Source organism: Papio anubis, chromosome 5 (genome assembly GCF_008728515.1).
Source record: "Papio anubis isolate 15944 chromosome 5, Panubis1.0, whole genome shotgun sequence".
In the NCBI taxonomy this organism is placed as follows: Eukaryota; Metazoa; Chordata; class Mammalia; order Primates; family Cercopithecidae; genus Papio; species Papio anubis.
The window spans coordinates 105071049-105089774 of record NC_044980.1 but is presented as its reverse complement, the minus strand read 5'-3'; the positions used below and the strand labels follow the sequence as shown (position 1 = coordinate 105089774).

General features: G+C 38.2%; 1 protein-coding gene and 1 long non-coding RNA gene across 3 annotated transcripts in view; one reads left to right on the top strand and one right to left on the bottom strand.

The window, feature by feature from the left end:
• EPB41L4A (erythrocyte membrane protein band 4.1 like 4A) overlaps window positions 1-18726 on the top strand; it is a 255671-nt gene that overhangs the window by 167167 nt on the left and 69778 nt on the right. For both annotated transcript variants that reach the window (XR_001903629.2, XM_021939596.2), the window contains 3 exons: window positions 10423-10514; window positions 11498-11575; window positions 16429-16550. Coding sequence is in view for 1 of the 2 variants with exons in the window: in XM_021939596.2 (XP_021795288.1) it covers window positions 10423-10514; window positions 11498-11575; window positions 16429-16550 (292 nt within the window). In the remaining variant the exon portion in view is untranslated. The remainder of the gene's footprint in view (window positions 1-10422; window positions 10515-11497; window positions 11576-16428; window positions 16551-18726) is intronic.
• Window positions 1496-18726, bottom strand: part of LOC116274942 — a 45066-nt gene continuing 27835 nt past the window's right edge. Inside the window, exon 4 of the long non-coding RNA XR_004183799.1 lies at window positions 1496-1637. This is a non-coding gene — a long non-coding RNA (uncharacterized LOC116274942). The remainder of the gene's footprint in view (window positions 1638-18726) is intronic.

Below are 18726 nucleotides of genomic sequence, written 5' to 3'. Positions count from 1 at the left end.
ATTTTTTTTCTTCATTGTTTCTTTCCTAAAAGGTAGCATACTGTATGGGCTTTTGTACTGTGTTGGGGGTTTTTCCCCACTTAGTAATATCTCCTAGAAATTATTCTATATCAGTTCATTGAGAGCTTTCTCATTATTTTGTACATAGCGCTCTATTGAATGTATGTAACATAGTTTATTCAACCGATCTCTTACGCTTGAATATTTAGAAAAAGTTTTCAATATTTTACAGTCACACATTTTTCTTCATTCAGTAATTTTGTGTGTACATGTTTTTGGAGGGATGTCTACAGGTTCAATTCCCAGTAGAGGGATTGCTCGGTCACAGTGGTAAGTGCGTATGTAGTTCTGTTTGGTATTGCCATATGCCCCTGCTTCACTCATAGTTGTACCACTTTGTGTCTCCAACTACAATGTATAGAAGTCCTGGAACTATAGATTTAATATTTTCCCCAACTATTCTTAAGTGTGGCTGTTAGTAATAATTGGGTCCTGATGCCACATGACAGTTTGATTTGGAATCTTTCAGATTTAGTGATGGACTGTTAGACATGTGATCAAATAAATGTTTTAAGTCCAGGTCTCTCGCTCACTAACTGTGGGCAGTTCACTGAACAACATTTAACTACATTTCCTGATCTGTAAAGTGAGGATGATAAAATCTCTTATGAAGCTGCTGTGAAGTTACAAGCACCTCGTGCAAAGTTGGACATGTAACGGGCACACAGAAAAATCCATTTGGACTTCTATGTTCATATCTGTGAATTCCTTCAAATAATAAGAATAAACTCAACATGATAATTTTCAAGGTTTACTGGAATACGATGTAAATATTTTCTATGTTCTGGCTCATATTCTCTCTTTTGGAAGTTTTGGAGGAAAAGAAAAAAGAGGAGAAGCAATGTAATCTAATACATCTTATTCAATTCTAATTTATGCTTCTATGAGCTAGAGTTGTATACAATTATCAAGAATCAACTTATTCATCTGTAAAATGGGTAAGATGGTTTTCACATTTAGCATATGTTTTGAAATGTAACCCACGTAGCTGATAAGAGTACTAGAATATTTTGCTGTTTTTGTTCTTACACTGTGAAATATACATGCAGAAATGGAAATTAATTTTATTCTTCAAGTGCCGTGTGAAATGCACAATGATGTTTCAATTAAAAAATATGTAACCATATTACATGCATTTCAATTTTTTTTAAAAATGTGTGTGTGTATGTATGTGTAGAGGGTTGTTTATAGTGCAATATTTTTTAAACTGGAGTATGTACTTACCATACACTTCCCTGAAAGAAAGTTCTTTGCTCAAATACAATAAAACAACCTACAACCTTACCAGCTCTTGGAGATTCACAGTATATATTAGCGCATTAAAGGTCTGAGTGTTTAGCCCAGTGTTTCCCATACTTATCTGAGCAAAGAACCCCTCTATGCCAATATTGCAAGACCCTAGTGTTGTAAGAAACACTCTTTGGGGAGCATCGTGTAAAGACTGGAAAGAATAAGATCGTGTTTTATTCAGTGTCTAAAATTTCCTTCTGACTTCCTTTTCCAAGTAATGACAAAATTGGTGAATTTTGTTGCAGGACTCACCCTCAATTCATTAGCCAGGTTTAAACTCAGGATGCCTAGAAAAGAGAGCATGAAAAAATATGAGGAAAGTCATTAAAACAGATATTGTGCCCAGGATATCATGTATACCAACATAGTTTAATTTTTAAAATGACAGTCAGTTTCACCATTTAGAAAGATAAAATTTTTCAAAAGATTTAAAATTTTATAAGCTTTCTTTGGTATCTATTTCCAGTTGGAGAATAAAGATTGCAGTTCGACTACTTGCCTTCCTTTGCATGATCAGTAATTAAGAAGAAAGTTATTTTAGTCATTTGCTTCCAGCCGTCTGACTATTTTTGTTTCTCTCCCTGGAACCTAAACTCAGTTAATGATTGCGAGTTAATGTAAATCTTGTGTGAATTGGATAGAAAGAAAAAAGCAAAAATCTCACAGTACTTTAGACTTGTAATCGTCACACTTCTTTGTAGCCTCTCCCCCCACCTCTGTGGAACATCAGTAGGAAACCTCTCTGCTGTAGACCTTCAGGTATTTATATAGTGATTGCATTTTACTCTCCTTAGAAGTACTCATCTCTTTTGCTCTTCAGTGATGACCTACACCGTGTATCGTGGGTTACTTCTAATGTGACCTTGGATGTGAGCCAGGTTTATAATGGGATTAAGAAAGGTATTCATACCCATAATTTTAGGGAGCCTGGGGAAGGCAGACTGTCCAGTTGTGGCTGTTTCCCAAAACAGAAACAGGGAGGAACCTGTCAGAGTACAGGATTGCATTCTTGTGTCAAGAATACAGGCTTAAGAGAGGCAGTGAAATGGGACTAGGCCCAGGCAGAATAAGTGGGTGTGCTGCTGGCAGTGTGAGCCCTTCAGTGATCCTGTCAGGAATCCCAGTACCCTTAGAAGAAGCTAGGCGAAAGTAGATTTTTTTCTTTAAGCTTGCCAAGAGAGACATAGTCAGCCAAAATGGGAAAAGAAACTGGGAAGACCAGAGGGAGTTAGGTTGGGAATTTGTTGATATAATACAGGTCCTAAATTCTTACAAATGATGGAATTGGAGGTTTGAGTCAGGTTTACCTAGAGACGCATGAGGCAGTCATATCCACGTGATACTGGACTTATAAGTGACTCAAGCTTGATTGGTTTATGAAGTAAAAAGAAATAGTTTCAGAGAATAGCTTTGCTTCTGGTATGAAATGACCAAAGCTATGAAGGTATTTGAGTAATTTTACAAAAAGCGAGCATTGGATTCTTGGCTAAAGTATTTGAGTAGGAGATTGGAGTGAACTTCTTTAATTAAGCAGCTGTTCATCTTTGTGTGAATGAGTAGAAATGTGCTAATTGGCCATGTTTATCTGGAAAAGGTTTGGTAAGTGAGAGTGGTGGAAAGAGATATTTGAAATGCCATGGCAGTGGAATTCATGCCAGCAGTTACTGTACATGGCAGAAGTACACAGAATTTATTCAGAATACCTGGCTCCTGTTTCAGTTATGTTAAGCCTCCTTTTAGTATTTGGATCATTCTGCCAGGAACAGGGTAAAAAATAGGCAGCTTGTCCTAAAGCTCACTATAAGTGGAGAATGAGTTCATACTTGTCGTTTGTACTTGGCAGAAATAATTAGGAAGCCAGTGGGGAGGCGCTTTTGATCCTTTAATATATTTGTACCCAAGGAAACTTGAGAAAAACTGAATTCTGGTTGGATTTGAAATATCTTTTATCCTTTCCTTAAGCGATGGTAGTTTTTTTAAAAATTACTAAAAATTAGGCATCCTGTGACCAGGTCTCTACTTGAAAAGTAAAAGGATACAGTCACCTACCTGATGAAAAAAGTTGAAAACCAGACTAAGAAAAGTTTGAAATTTAGAGGAGACTTTGTTTTATTTTAAGACGGAATACTTTGCTGCTCCTTCCAAGACTTTTGGAAGACCCATGGGTCCCTAGGTAAACCTGACTCAAACCCCCAATTCCATCATTTGAAAGAATTCAGGACCTGTATTATATCAGCAAATTCTGAAAGTCTTGGAAGTCTTTGGAAGCATGTAATTAAATAAGCTTTGATATTTTTATTTACTTAAATTATACCTCATTTTGGATTGTTTTGCTAAAAACCTAAAAATGTCTATGTCACAGAGAAGTCATTCTCAGCCATCATTTCTAGTAGGTGGTAATTCTCAGTATGTCCTGCCACACACAGTACTTCCATTGTTGAAAGGCACAGGGAAATGGTGGGTCTACGTAGTAAGGAAGGACGTAGTGGGAGAGGGGCAAGGGTAGCCTCTCCTGGTCTTCTCTTTACCTTAACAATTTATCTTGATAGAATGCAGTCACAAGCAGACTTATTTTAAATGAATAACTTGTACATTCTATTTTAGGATAATTCAGTGCCCTTAAAAACACCCACCCCTTAGAGTAGTGATTGCCTCTGGGGAAGGGAATTGGGGACAGTGGTGGGAGGGAGATTGAGTTGTCAGTGTATACCCACTTTGATAACTTTGCCATTTATACCACGTACATGTTATACATGTGTGAATGACAGGGATATGTTCTGAGAAACAAGTCATTAGGCGATTTTGTCATTGTGTGTACATCATAGAATATTTTTATACAAACCTAGCTGGTCTAGCCTACTACACACTGACAGTCGAGGAAAATAATGAGACAAGTCTCAATCATTTTAGATTTATTTGCCAACGTTAAGGACATGCCAGGGAGACAGGTCTATGCGTTTCTCCAAAGATGATTTTGAGAGCTCCACATTTAAAGGGCCATAGATGGGATGTTGAGAAGCACACAGTTTTCATGTAAGAGGGAGGTAGGGAAAAATAGTCATTCATGCCTTTGTCTGCCTCAGTGAATCTACATTTTTTTTTTCTTACATAGGATGACACAAAAGGGGCAGAGGAAAAATGCGGAGAATCTGCATTTTACATCAGATAACACAGACAAAATAGGGTAAGGGAACAGTCAGATAATGCATTTGTGTCTGGGGTGACTGTACCTGTAGAGATAAAGCTATCAATTTGCATTGCCATGGTAAAGTTTTAACAGCTCACTAGGAATTTCCTTGTGGGAAAAATACGGGGGAGGCATGTAGCTTTTCATCTTGTAGCAATCTTATTTAGGAACCAAAAAGGAGACGCAGGTTTGCATGACCCAGTTCCCAGCTTGAATTTTCCCTTTAGCTAAATGAGTTTGGGGTCCCCAAATTTAATTTCCTTTCACAATACCTAGGCTATACAGTATAGCCTATTGCTGCTAGGCTGCCAACCTGTACAGCATGGTACTGTGCTGAATACTGCAGGCAATTGAAACACTACGGTAAGTGTTTGTGTATCCAAACATATCTAAACACAGAAAAGGCACAGTTAAAATGCGTTGTATAATCTTAAGGAACCGCTGTTGTATATGCGATCCATCATTGACCAAGACATCCTTATACAATGCATGACTGGATATTTAAAAAAAGAAAAGTACAAGAAAAAAAAAAAATTTCTCTCTAAGGGCTCGTGTCTTCTGACAAAAGCCTGGGCTTTCCCTCCCTGCCCAGAGGAGCTTTTGTGATTTCCTGTGCGTCCGCTTTTCCAGCTCTGCCAGCAGTTTCTTTTGCTGTTAAGGAAAACACTTTCTGAATTCACTGACTTTTCTTCCTCACCTCTAATTGTATAATCCCTACCCCCTTCACAAAGGCCTTGGAAGATTTCTTACCGTGAAATGTGGTAACCTCTGTTCAAACTCGATTTGACCTTTCTGGGTCACTTGAGAGTTGTCTCTCCTCCCAGCCTGTCTGACACTGTTTCCTGGTATATTTGGACCTCTCTCACTCCACCTTCAGGAGCATCTTTGCAGTGATTCCACCTTCATCCGTTCTGTGCGCTCTCCCTGAGCCGTCTTGTTCACATGGTGAGGTCACCTGTGTGAGTAGATGTCCCCTCTCTCTGGCTCTCTGCACCTGCATCCTTATTGGCCCTCTAGGTGTCCCATGGGGACCTCAAAATCAAAATATCTTAACCTGAACTTAATGTCTCTTCCCTTGTCATCCAAATGCCCATTTTTTCCACTTGCTATATTTTAGTAGCACCCAAACCAGAAACCTGAAAATTTTCCTAACTTTCTTCCTCCACCAGACAAGGTTTTGGAATTACAGCTAGCCTTGCTGTAATGTGTGTATGTTGGTGTGATTTCCATCATATCTCTTCATCTGACAAACTCCTAAGTTGGGAAGCATTTTTCAAGTTGGACTTGGGAGAAATTTTATACACATAAATGTTCTGTCCTTATTAAAAGTAGGAGACAAATCATTTCAATTATTCTTTTGCATTGATCGTTTTGTGTTTATGAGTGCATAGAAACCTCATTTCAGAGGCATTTGCTTCATTTGAGACTTGAGTTTGGTTTGTAGCTTTGAAATTAAATTAGCAAGTATATAACTTCACAGAGCTTGTGATTTATTATGTTAGCACTCATATTGTGTTTTGCTTAGTTTTCTATTCAGTTACTTAAAATATAAGTAGTATTTTCTGCAAAATTAGAATTAGAGGCATATCTTGTTTTTTTGCACTTCACTTTATTGTGCTTTGCAGATACTGTGTTTTTTTACAAATTGAAGATTTGTGGCAACCCTGTCAATCTGTTGGTAGCTTTTTTCCAACAGCATATGCTCACTTCGTGTCACTGTGTCACATTTTGGTAATTCTTGCAATAGTATTTCAAACTTTTTCATTATTATTATATATGTTATAATGATACAGGAGCTAAGAAGGAATTACTTAGGTAGATAACATGGGCATGGGAGTCCTCCTCGGTAAGGCTTTTCTTTTTAATGAAAAGCAGTCCCGAATCATTTTCTAACACAGAGCACCCTGAAAGCTAGGAGCTTCCACAGGTGGGTGCTGGCAGGAACTAAGGACAAGACATTTTCAAAATGGTGGGTCCATCTTCCCTTCTCTGCCAGCCACACGTACTATAAAGGAGCAGACAAAATGGCGCAGATCAACTGGAAAGCCCATTTGCATAAGAAGATTAGGGTAGGTTGACCAGCCTTCCCTGCGCACTATGTAGACATCATATCTGATGAAGCCATTCTGTGAGCCCTACATGAATTAGGCACCGTCTTCTCCAGCCTGCCTATAAAATCTGCTGTGGTCCATGGCCTCCCCCCTTTTTCAGATGTCTCTTTCTCTTTCTCAGGGAGCTGCTTTCCTCCCTCCTTTCTTCTGTGTATTAAACTTTTCACTCCTTAACCTACCCACATGTGTCCATGTCCTGAATTTTTTCTCAGTGCATGACAATGAACCCCAAGGTATATACACTGGACAGTGTAGCCGCTTCAGTAGTGATCTGTGATCAGTGATCTTTGATGTTACTGTTGTAATTGATTTGGGGTGCCATAAACTGCATCTATGTAAGATGGTGATCTTAATTCATAAATGATGTGTATGTTCTGACTGCTCCACAGACTGGCCATTCCCTGTCTCTCTCCCTCTCCTTAGGCCTCCCTATTTTCCAAGACGCAGTTATATTGAAATTAGGTTAGTTAATAACCCTACAATAACCTCTAAGTGTTCAACTGAAAGGAATAGTTGTGCATCTGTGATTTGAAATCAAATGCTAGAAATGATTAAGCTTAGTGAGGAAGTCATCTTGAAGGGTGAGATAGGCTGAAAGCTAGGCCCCTTGTGCCAGTTAGCCAAGTTGTGAATGCAAAGAAAAAAATTCTTGAAGGAAATTTGGAGAACTACTCTAGTGAACACAAAAATAGTAAGAAACAAAACAGTCTTATTCCGATTTGGAGAAAGTTTGAGTGGTCTGGATAGAAGATCCAACAAGCTGCAGCATTCCCTTAAGCCAGAGTCTCTAATCCAGAGCAAGGCTCTAACTCTCTTCAATTCTCTGAAGTTTAAGAGAGGTGAGGAAACTGCAGAATAAAAGTAGGAAGCTAGCAGACGTTGGTTCATGAGGTTGAAGGACAGTAGCCATCTCCATAACATAAAAAGTACAAAGTGAAGCAGCAAGTGCTGATTTAGAAGCTGTAGCAGGTAATCCAGAAGATCTAGCTAAGATTATTGATGAAAATGGCTACACTAAACAACAGATTTTCAGTGGAGACAAAACAACCTTCTTCTATTGGAAGAAGATGCCATCTAGGACTTTCATAGCTATAAGGAGAAGTCAATGCCTGCGTTAAAGCTTCCAAGGATAGGCTGACTGTCTTCTTATTTTCTACTGCAGCTGTTGACTTTAAGTTGAAGCCAATATTCATTTACCATTCAGAAAATTCTGGGGTCCATGCAAATGATGATAACTGTACTCTGTGCTCTATAGATGGAACAACAAAGCCTGGATGACAGCCCATCTGTTTACAGGATGGCTTAGAAAAAAATACATATATATATACACACATATGTGTGTGTGTATGTTTTTTTTTTTTTCAAGACAGAGTCTCATTCTTGTCACCCAGGCTGGAAAGCAGTGGCATGATCTTGGTTTACTGCAACCTCCACCTCCCAGATTCAAGGCATTCTCCTGTCTCAGCCTCTTTAGTAGCTGGGATTACAGGCACCTGCCACCACGCCCGGCTAATTTCTGTATTTTTAGTAGAGATCTGGTTTTGCCATGTTTGCCAGGCTGGTCTTGAACTCCTGACCTCAAGTGATCCGCCTGCCTTAGCCTCCCAAAGTGCTGGGGTTACAGGTGTGAGCCACCGCTCCCGGGCCGGCTTAGTGACTATATTAAACTCAATGTTGATATCTACTGCTCAGAAAAACAAGATTCCTTTCAAAATATTACTGTTCATCGACAATGCGCCTAGTCACTCTAGAGTTCTCATGGAATTGTACAAGGAGATTAATGTTGTTTTCATGCCTGCTATCACAATATCTCTTCTGCAACCCATGGATCAAGAAGTAACTTCGACTTTCAAATATTATTAAGAAATACATTTTACAAGCTATTGATGCGATAGATAATGATTTTTCTAATGGATCCGGACAAAGCAAATTGAAAAACTTCTGGAAAATATTAACCATTCTGGATGCTCTTAAAATAATTTATGATTTATGGCAGGAGGTCAAATTATTCTGATTAGCAGGAGTTTGAAAGAAGTTGATTTCTACCCTCATGATGACTTTGAGGGGTCCAAGACTTCAGTGAAGGAAGTAACTGCAGATGTGGTAGAAATAGCAAGAAAACTAGAATTAGAAGTGAAACCTGAAGGTATAACTTAATTGCTGCAATGTCATGATAAAACTTCATTCTTATGAATGAGCAAAAGTGGTTTCTTGAGACGGAATCTACTCCTGGTGAAGATGCTGTGAACATTTTAAAAATGACAACAAAGGATTTAAAATATTACACAAACTTAATTGATAAAGAAGTGGTAGGGTTTGAGAAGATTAACTCCAAGTTTGAAAGAAGTTCTTCTGTGAGTCATATGCTATCAAACAGTATCATGTGCTACAAAGAATTCTTTATTGAATGGAAGAGTCCATTAACACAGAAAGCTTCATTGTTGTCTCATTTTAAGAAATTGATACAGCCACTCTAACCTTTAGCAACTACCACCCTGGTCAGTCAGTAGCCATCAGCATTGAGGCAGTACCTTCCATCAACAAAAAGATTATGACTTCCTGAAAGCTCAGATGACTTTTACCATTTTTCACCAATCAAGTATTTTTAAATTATGGTATATATGTGGTTTTTGTTTTTTTTTTAAGACATAGTGCTATTGTATACTTAATAGACTACAGTATAGTGTAAACAACTTTTACATGCACTGGGAAACCAAAAAATATGTGCAACTCACTTTATTGCAATATTCACTTTATTGCAGTAGTCTGGAGCTGAGCCCACAGTATCTCCAAGGTATGCTTGTACAGTTGCTCCTCAGCATCCACAGGGTATTGGTTTCAGAAACCTTCCTCCCGAGTCTGAGGATGCTCAAGTTCCTTATATAAATGGTGTAGTATTTGCATATAACCTGCACACATCTTCCCATATACTTTAAGTCATCTCTAGATTACTTATGATTCCTCACATAATATACATGCTGTGTAAATAGTAGTTATGCTCTATTGCTTTTTAAATTTGTATTTTTTTTCCTGAATATTTTTGATTCAAGTTGGCTAAATCTGCATATGTGGAACCTTTGGATATAGAGGGCTGATTTGTACCTTCAATGTTGTTTTATTTCTTACATATTAAATATAAAGAATCAAGTAACTACTGGATTAAAATAATTAACATGTATTATACACCTATTATATGATACTGTACATATGCATATTGTTTAATTTGATCCACTCAGTAACTTGATGTAGAATGGAGAAATATGGCATCAGAGACGTTATTTAATTTTCCAGATGATGCTGCTGGGTTGTTCGCTCCTTCTGGTGGTTCTTCCTGAGGTTCTTTACTCATTGCTTTATGTGTGACTTGTTCATCCCTGAAAGTAATACACTTAAGGACTGGATTTATGGGCATCTTCTTTTGATTGGGTTTTGATTTTCACATGGTCTGTGCTTTTCCTGTATTAGTGGCTGTTTATGAGGGAGATTTTATAGTATTTCACCGCCACTGTCCAAACTGTCTATCGTCATGGGGCAATGTAAAAGTAGGTAATAAAGGTGCTTTAAGATTTAAATGGAATTTATAAAATTTTAATTGATGGAAGGTGATTTTAATGCACCTCTCCAAAAATAGTTATCAAGAGACAATTATTCTTTATATATTTTCAATAATCTCTCTGCTTGAATTTTTGTTACCTAAAGGGAGCTGTTACTTGAAGAATGCTCTCTTCCTTCCCTGGTCATTATTCATATTCTCTCTCTCTCTTTCTCTCTTAGTGTAATGAAACCTCATTCTTTTTTGAAGCTCGAAGTAAAACTGCTTGCAAGCATCTCTGGAAGTGCAGTGTGGAACATCATACATTTTTTAGGTAAATTGATGTAAAAATTTTGTTTGTTGTTTTAATAAATGAAAATGGCATTTGTTTTTATAAAAGGAATTCTGTCTACAAACAAATTTGGAATTGTTTCCCTTTTATTAATTTTCTCAATTCCTAATTCTCTGGATTATATTAATACAAACATGCACACATATATTCATGTATGTGTACATGTATATACACATAGGTACTTATACACAAAGATACAGTTATATCTTTGATACTACAAGAAAGGATCGAGGTAATATTTTTAGGTTTATGTAAAATATGCAGCCATTATTAGCACCTATGTAGTATTGGTGGAAATGGAGTGTTCTGTGCATAATTAATTTTAACAGCCTATCAGCCGTCTAGGTAGAAATGTGATAAGGCAGTTGGGTATACAAGGCTCACTGGAAAGACCAAAGTTGATGATGTCACTTAAGTAGGTATTTACAGAAGTGGCTGGATGAGGTCACCAGTGGAAACAGTGGAGAGAGAAGCAGAACTCCAAGGACTGAGCTTGGTGGCCCCTCCCGACATTACAGGCCAGGATGAGCCAGTCTAGAGTATGAGAAGGAGCAGTCAGAAGAGTGTGTGGTATCCTGGGAAACGAGGAAAGAGAATGTCTTGATGAATAAGGTGCTGGCAACTGCATGCAGTCCTCCTGGGAGGTCAGGTCAGATGAAACTAGAGAACTGACCTTTGGATTGTGGGGATACTTTTTCCTTGTTTCACATCTTTATGTTGTAAAGATAAAACAAAAATTTAGCTGGTGATACATTAAGCTTTATTTTTTGTTTTTGTTTTTTAAATGGAAACAAAATTGAGTTCTTCCCTGTTTCATTCTCATGGAGTATGAATAGCATGATGTTGGAGAAGTATTCTAATAAAGTGGCTGGGGTCCTTTATAAAGTTTGTGTTAGGAGTAAGGGGTGGCCCAGAATGCCTATAACGTTGAGTCTTTATCTGATTTTCTTTTACAAATTGATTAGAATGCCAGAAAATGAATCTAATTCACTGTCACGAAAACTCAGCAAGTTTGGATCCATACGTTATAAGCACCGCTACAGGTAAATGGCATTTTTTTCCTTGAGGGGATGTGTTTGTAAATAAATACTTAATTCAGCTGTTATGCTCAATGAAGTTCTTGATTTATTTTTTCTTTTTTCTTGCATTGTCAGTGTGTTTTGTAAGCATAATGGTTTATTAAAACTTTCTCAACAAACATGATTTTCAAGGTTTAATTATATTTAACATTTGCATTAGCTGTGTTGTGGGCTTTTAGACCATCGTAAAGTTTATTATCTTCAGAAATTCATTTTGATACAGTTATCACTTATGTTTAATTATGTGTGTTTTGTGATTATGAAACAATGTAGATGTTCTGAATAGTAACTAATTGTGTTTTTAAGACATTCAGTTGATCCCCTAATTTAATACAATCTATACTTTTTATATTGTGCATCAAACCATGTTTTTTCTGCAGCATACAGCCTGCATATAGTAATGCTAGCAATTATATCTCAACTTTATTGAGCAGTTACTAAGTGCTACGTACTGTGATACATGTTTTCCATTCATTGCTTCATTTAATTATCAATCTTCTGTAATATTAGCTCCATTAATGTATGAGGACACTAAGGCTCAAAGAGGTCAAGTCCCTTCTCCAGGTAATCCAACTAGGAGGCTGGCGCTCTAACTGCAGAGCTCATGTTTATAACCATTAGGCAAACTGTTAGCCTGTTGTGGAAAAAGCCTGATTGTCATACAGCTAGGCAGGTGCTGATGTCTTTTTCTAATACCAGCATTAAAAATGAGAGTGGGTTCTATATTTTGAAAAAGAATTTGTCTTGTTTCAATTCATTCTGTTCAATGGAGAGAGCCTGTGATGTGCAAGGCATGGTATTCGGTACCCACAGATACAAAGAATCAGACCTACCCACTTCTGCCTTCAAAGAGCTATAGTATTATTCAAACAATGAGGGAGGTCCCCGGGCCTTGTAAAACCCAAGCAGGGTGGGGAAATGCCACCTAGAGTCACAGAGATGGGACACTTTTGTCAGTTCCATTGGAGACATCACTGAATGAAATGCTCCCTTAGGAGGTACAAAAAAAGCCAAGGCAAGCATTTTCAGGACAATAGTCCTCTATGCTAGATTTTAATCCTCTTTTATAATGTACTTTTTGGGTCTTGAATTTGAGATTAAAGATAATCAATAAAAGGGTGATGAATATTAAATATTCAGTGCATTCATCTTTACATATTATTTAGTTGAAAATTTGCTCATTTCATGACTAAAAAATACTTGTGTCATGGTATTATAGATATTCTTGGAATTTACATGAAGGTATTCATTGATATGTTCATGTTTAACCTTTAGGTTTTCACTGTTGTTCTGTAGATGGTGATACAATTATGAAGAATTTAAGAAAGTATTATTTATGTTTATATTGAGAAGAGCAGGTAACAGTCAGTATTTGGACTGTTCTTCCAGTTGTGGCATAAAAACGCCACCAGGGTTATAGAGAGAATGTCTCCTTGTCCCTGAAATGGAGCTGGTAGAAAGACATCTGTCTTAATGTTCACACTATTAAAATTTTAATTATCCTATTTAACGTACGCTGTTGTTGGCTTCCACAAAGTTAGCCATACCTGATTTCTCAAATTTATTGAAATGCAAATGTTGTGGCTACTGGGAATTATTATTAGGAAGTTATTGGATTTTGCATATTAAATATCATTTATTCCAAGGAAGTGATTAAAAGTAACCTTTGCAAAATTGGAGGCCATGCTAAATCTGTTCTAATTTTGTGGATGATGTTAACTGCCTAGTAAGTCTTAATGAATCTTAAATCTACATGTCTGCATGTAGGAAACACTAACATTGCACCATCCTTGGAAGAAAGACGATGCCCAGAGCTTAGGCAGGGATGAGTCTCTGATTGCTGGGGGGTCATTAGCATACAGACTGTTTATTGTCAAAAGAGGGCAAGCAACCAGAGTTTAACCAGCACAATATGCCTGCCACTTTCTTGAGACATTCCAGAGATATCCTGGAATGAAAGCAGAGCTCTGGAAATACATTCTCCTCCTTTCACCCTGCAGGCTTTTAAAGAATAGAGTATAAAGAACAGCCTAACAAGTGGCTGCAGTGTATGAATGCAGGTGTCTGGGGGTGTTTGTGTGTGTAATTGTGTATGTGTTTATAGTGGTGTGTTAGTGTCTTTGTGGTTGTGCATGTACATATGTGTGATGGAGGAAGACAAGAGTTCTAGTCTTTACTCTCTCTTGCAATTTAGGTCTTGCAAAATGCCAAGGACAGTGGCACTTTTTGGGAAAACTAGTGCTTACTTAAGGGAAAAATTGGACTTTTTTAGTGATATGGGACAATTAAGATTAAAAATTAAATTTGTGAGGAAAGGCTGAGCTGAAATCTGATGTTCCAATACTTTTTGTTGTTGTTGTTGTTTTATTACCAGAGACCAATAATCTGAAATGGAAATCTTTGATTAAACATTTTGTTATACATTGCTATCTTCCCTGAGTCCCTTACAAATTAACCTTGCCTTTACTTGTCATTAACTTTGTGGGGTGCTCCTAGTTTTGATGAATTAATGAGCTGTGTAGAATTTACACTCGAGAATTGAGAAGGAGGGCTTAGAAACTCCCCTGGGAATCCAGATCCTCCTTGTAGGACTTAACTCACAGGAGCTGTCATGAGATTTCACATTCTATGAAGCATGGAAGAGAGACCAAGTTCTCATAAGAACCTCCTTTGTGTCTGTTGCTTTCACATGTGCAGCTTTATTTAATCCACACAGTGACCTGCCAAAGAGGTTTCATATCCCCCTTTATATAGATGAGAAATTGGAGCCTCCAAAAGTAAAGTAATTAAGGGTCCCTAAGCAGTAAGTGGCAAAGCTAGGATTTTGAACCTGAGTATTTCTACTCTTGTTCTTTTCTTTCTATCTCATTTAGAGGCCACAGGGCCTGCTGGCACTGCCACCCAGCATGCAGAGGGGTGTGTGTATGCCAGAGGCAGCAGGGAAGTGGTTGATCACAGAAATAAAGCTCTGTCCTGTCATAACAGAGAGCCACCAGACATCCGTAGGGACTTTCATCACCTTACACTGTAAATCTCTATACTTGTCAATTACTTTCTGCTACAAGGAAATAGGATGCTCTACAAGAATACTTCTGCCAGGAAATTGTAAGAACAAGTAGAAATATAAATGAGGAAAACAAGGCTGCAAGGATTTTTACAAATAACCTTCTGAAGATCACGCAGCTAGGAAAAGGCAGAGCTTTGCTTTAAACAGGGCTTGCAACTTCAAACCCAACAGCTACATGTGCTGTTCCTTCTCCCATGCCACCAGGCTATGCCATACTGACCAGCTGGAGTTCAGGAAGCTTGGGTCCTGAACAGCCTGTGGCAAATCACTTTACGCTTCTGGTCCTCAGTCTTACTAATTTTATGATATGATTTTCTCATTTGTCCTTTGTTCCGCGAGAGAAACCATGAGAAAAATTTGAATAATAAAATCTGATTATGAAATGCCTCAGTGGTTCACATATGGGGTTATATTTTTAGGGGGAAATTTTTTCCTCTGTGAGATGAAGTACACAGTGCCCAAGTCTTTCTGTTAATAGTGAGTCTGTTGAAAATAGGCCTTATCTTCATACTCCAGACCATTGATAATAATGAACATTTGCACTTTATGTGAATTTTAGCTTTTTGGAAATCTGTGTACCTTTTTAAAAGAAGTTACATTTTAAGCAAAAGAAAATCTGTCAGTTTGCTTCTCTCCCCTCCCGAATTTCCATGAACTGTTATTGAATGTGAAGTACCATCATGGATGCGCCCTGGCATCTTTATTCCCCTGGTAGCTGATACCATACGTCCCAACTTAGCCTAATGCAGAGTTATTTTTATGAGGATTGTAGGCATCTTCATTTTTAATAAAGGCAGAGGAGGTAGTGAGGAGGAGAAACTTCCACAGAAACATGTGAAAGATGAATTTTAAGTCTGTTTAATCTGTTTTTTGGGGGAGATACTCACCCGTATTTATCCTGTAAATGTAAGATAAATAGGATTTGGGGCCCTTAAAAGACTTTTTTCCTCCCATAGATGGCTGTACTTGTGGTGAATCAAACTAGACTTGTAGAAATGTGATTTTCCTGTACCTAAATGACATTTTCCTGCGTGAAAGCCAGGGCCATTCAGTTGCTCAAATTTAGCTGTTGTGGAATAAATTGTTAGTAAGATGAATGTTCACTGAAATCCAGCAAACTAAATCACATGATTCCTTGGGAAAATTACTTGAGAAGTTTGACCCAGCCCCAGGGAAAGCTGCCCTGGAATCCGCATGGAATCTGTAGAGCAGCAGTGCTTTGCATGGGGTTCTAGGCCTGCCTTCAGTCTTCCTGGACACTTGATCTGGCCCAGGCGAGGTGGGCAAGTAAATGGCTAATTGTGCCATGGCAGAGTCCAGAATAAAATTCTACTGAGTGCTCCTGTGGGGGATGCTTTACAACCTGCTGTGTGAGTACAACATGGAGCTCATGTGGAATCATTGCCCTTCCACAGTTTAGCCCAACTTAATTTCTGTATTATTTAGTGACCTTGAAGACTATCAGCAACCTTTATTTCTAGCCCATCATTCTACGGAAATCCAACTCCTCCTTTAATAAATCCTTTCTTCCTGTTTCCTCCTCTGAAAGATTTTCCTTCTACCTAATGTAAATCTCCTCCTAGAATTTCATAACCACTCCCTTGATCACTATTGCAATGAGAATCATTTTAAAACCAGTGAGTCTGTGTGTTTTTTCTTCTCTCCGTATTTGGCAGATGTTCTGAATGACCTGTTTAATTTTGTGGCTGTGTGGTTTTACCTTTCCTAATCAAAATGTTGCACTTTCAAGTGGCAGGACAGCTTTACAAATGAGCCGAGATCTTTCTATTCAGCTTCCCCGGCCTGATCAGAATGTGATGAGAAGTCGAAGCAAGACTTACCCTAAGCGAATAGCACAAACACAGCCAACCGGTAAGTCATGGCTCCCCTGAGTTATCTGTGTAACCTTGTTTCTCTTTAGGCTGATAGTGTAAGATATACTCAGTGATGTCTGTAACTCTATAGTGTTTCTACTGAAATTTCTAATATTAAAACTTTCTAATATTAGAAATTTCAATTTTGATCTTGGAAATGTTCAAGCAGACAGTAATTATTAAGAAGACAAATAGTCATCTTGAATCACCATGACCTGCTTAATGACTATACTTTCTTTTTTTTCTTTTTTGAGTTACAATCTTGCTCTGTCACCAGGCTGCAGTGTAGTGCCATGGTTATAGCTCACTGCTGCCTCAACCTCCTGGGTCCAAGTGATCTTCCGACCTCAGTTTCCCAGGTAGCTGGGACTATAGGCACGTACTACCATGCCTGGTTATTTTACTTTATTTTATTTTATGGAGACAGGGTCTCACTGTGTTGCCCAGGGTGTTCTCAAACTCTTGGGCTCAAGTGATCGTCTCTCTTCAGCCTGCCAAAGTGCTAGGATTACAGGCATGAACCACCATGCCTGGCCCCATACTTTCTTTTTGAAGGGGTTTTATTTTAAATAAAATATTGGCTGGGCACAATGGCTCATGCCTGTAATGTCAGTGCTTTGGGAGGCTGAAGCAGGAGGATGGCTGGAGCCCAAGAATTCAAGGTTACAGTGAGCTATGATCATGCCACTACACTCCAGCCTGGATGATAGACTGAGACTCTGTCTCTTAAACAAACAAAAACCACACAAGACAAAATACTAAACTGAATAATTTCTTAGTTTGATGTATTTGAGTTGAAATGGAAAAAGCTCTTAGCAAGAGTCTTAAAAAACAAAACAAAACAAAATAAAAAAAAAAAAACAGCACTTTTGGGCATGGTAGTGAGGCTGTCATCCTAGATACTCAAGAGGCTAAGGCAGAAGGCTCACTTGAGCCTGGGAGTTTCAGTATAGCCTGAGCAACAAAGTGAGGCCCCTATCTATTAAAAATACAAATTTAAAAACAGGAACACTATTGAGGTTACTTAATTTGAGCTTCATTTGTACAGAATCCAGTTGGTTTCTTGTTATTATTGGCCTTTTATTATGCAACATAATATATGTATAGAAAGTATATAAATAAAATGTATATACTTACGGACATATACATACATGTATACATATGTGTGTACACACATACAAAGTTTAATCTAGCCTGCATCCCCAAAGTGCCACGTGGGCATTTCTCTGATAACCATTTCCTCCCCTCAGTTAGAGGAAACTTCTGTTTGACTTTGTGGTAATTTCATTCCTTTCTTTTTTTTTTTTTTTTGAGATGGAGTCTCGCTCTGTCGCCCAGGCTGGAGTGCAGTGGAGTGATCTCTGCTCACTGCCAGCTCCGCCTCCCTGGTTCACGCCATTCTCCTGCCTCAGCCTCCTGAGTAGCTGGGACTACAGGCGCCCGCCACCATGCCCGGCTAATTTTTTGTATTTTTAGTAGAGACGGGGTTTCACCGTGTTAGCCAGGATGGTCTCAATCTCCTGACCTCATGATCTGCCCGCCTCGGCCTCCCAAAGTGCTGGGATTACAGGCATGAGCCACCACGCCCGGCCCATTCCTTTCTTTTCATTATAATTTGTCAGTGTTTCCTGAACAAATTAGTTTGTTTTGCCTGTTTTTAACATTATATGAATGGATCATTGTATGTGTTTTTTTGTGTCTTGATTGTTCCTGCCAACATTACATACAGTGTGTACTAAAGCACGTTCCTTTTCTTGCTGTGAGTATTCTAGTGTTTGACAATTTATTCAGTATACTGTTGATGGACATTTGGGTTATTCAGATTTTTTTGTTTAATGAAGACACTGTGTCTTTAATAAAACCACCTAATCAATCAGCTTTAATCCATGTTCAGTGCTTGTTGCTCACAGAATTTTACTGTGAAGTAATATCGCTGACGTTAGTTTGTGGCTTGCTTGTAGATCACCCTTGTGTAACACTCTCCGGTGTCCTTTCACAGATATTATCTTGTTTGAGCCTCACCCTGTGAGGTGGGGCAAGGGAAAGAGTACATCCATTTTATGGATGAGGAAGATGTGGTTCTAGCAATTATTCTGAGATATGGCTGGTGCAGGAGCCCAGGTCTCCTGGGTCTAGCACATTAATAGGAAGTAAATGAAATTTTTAGTAACAAT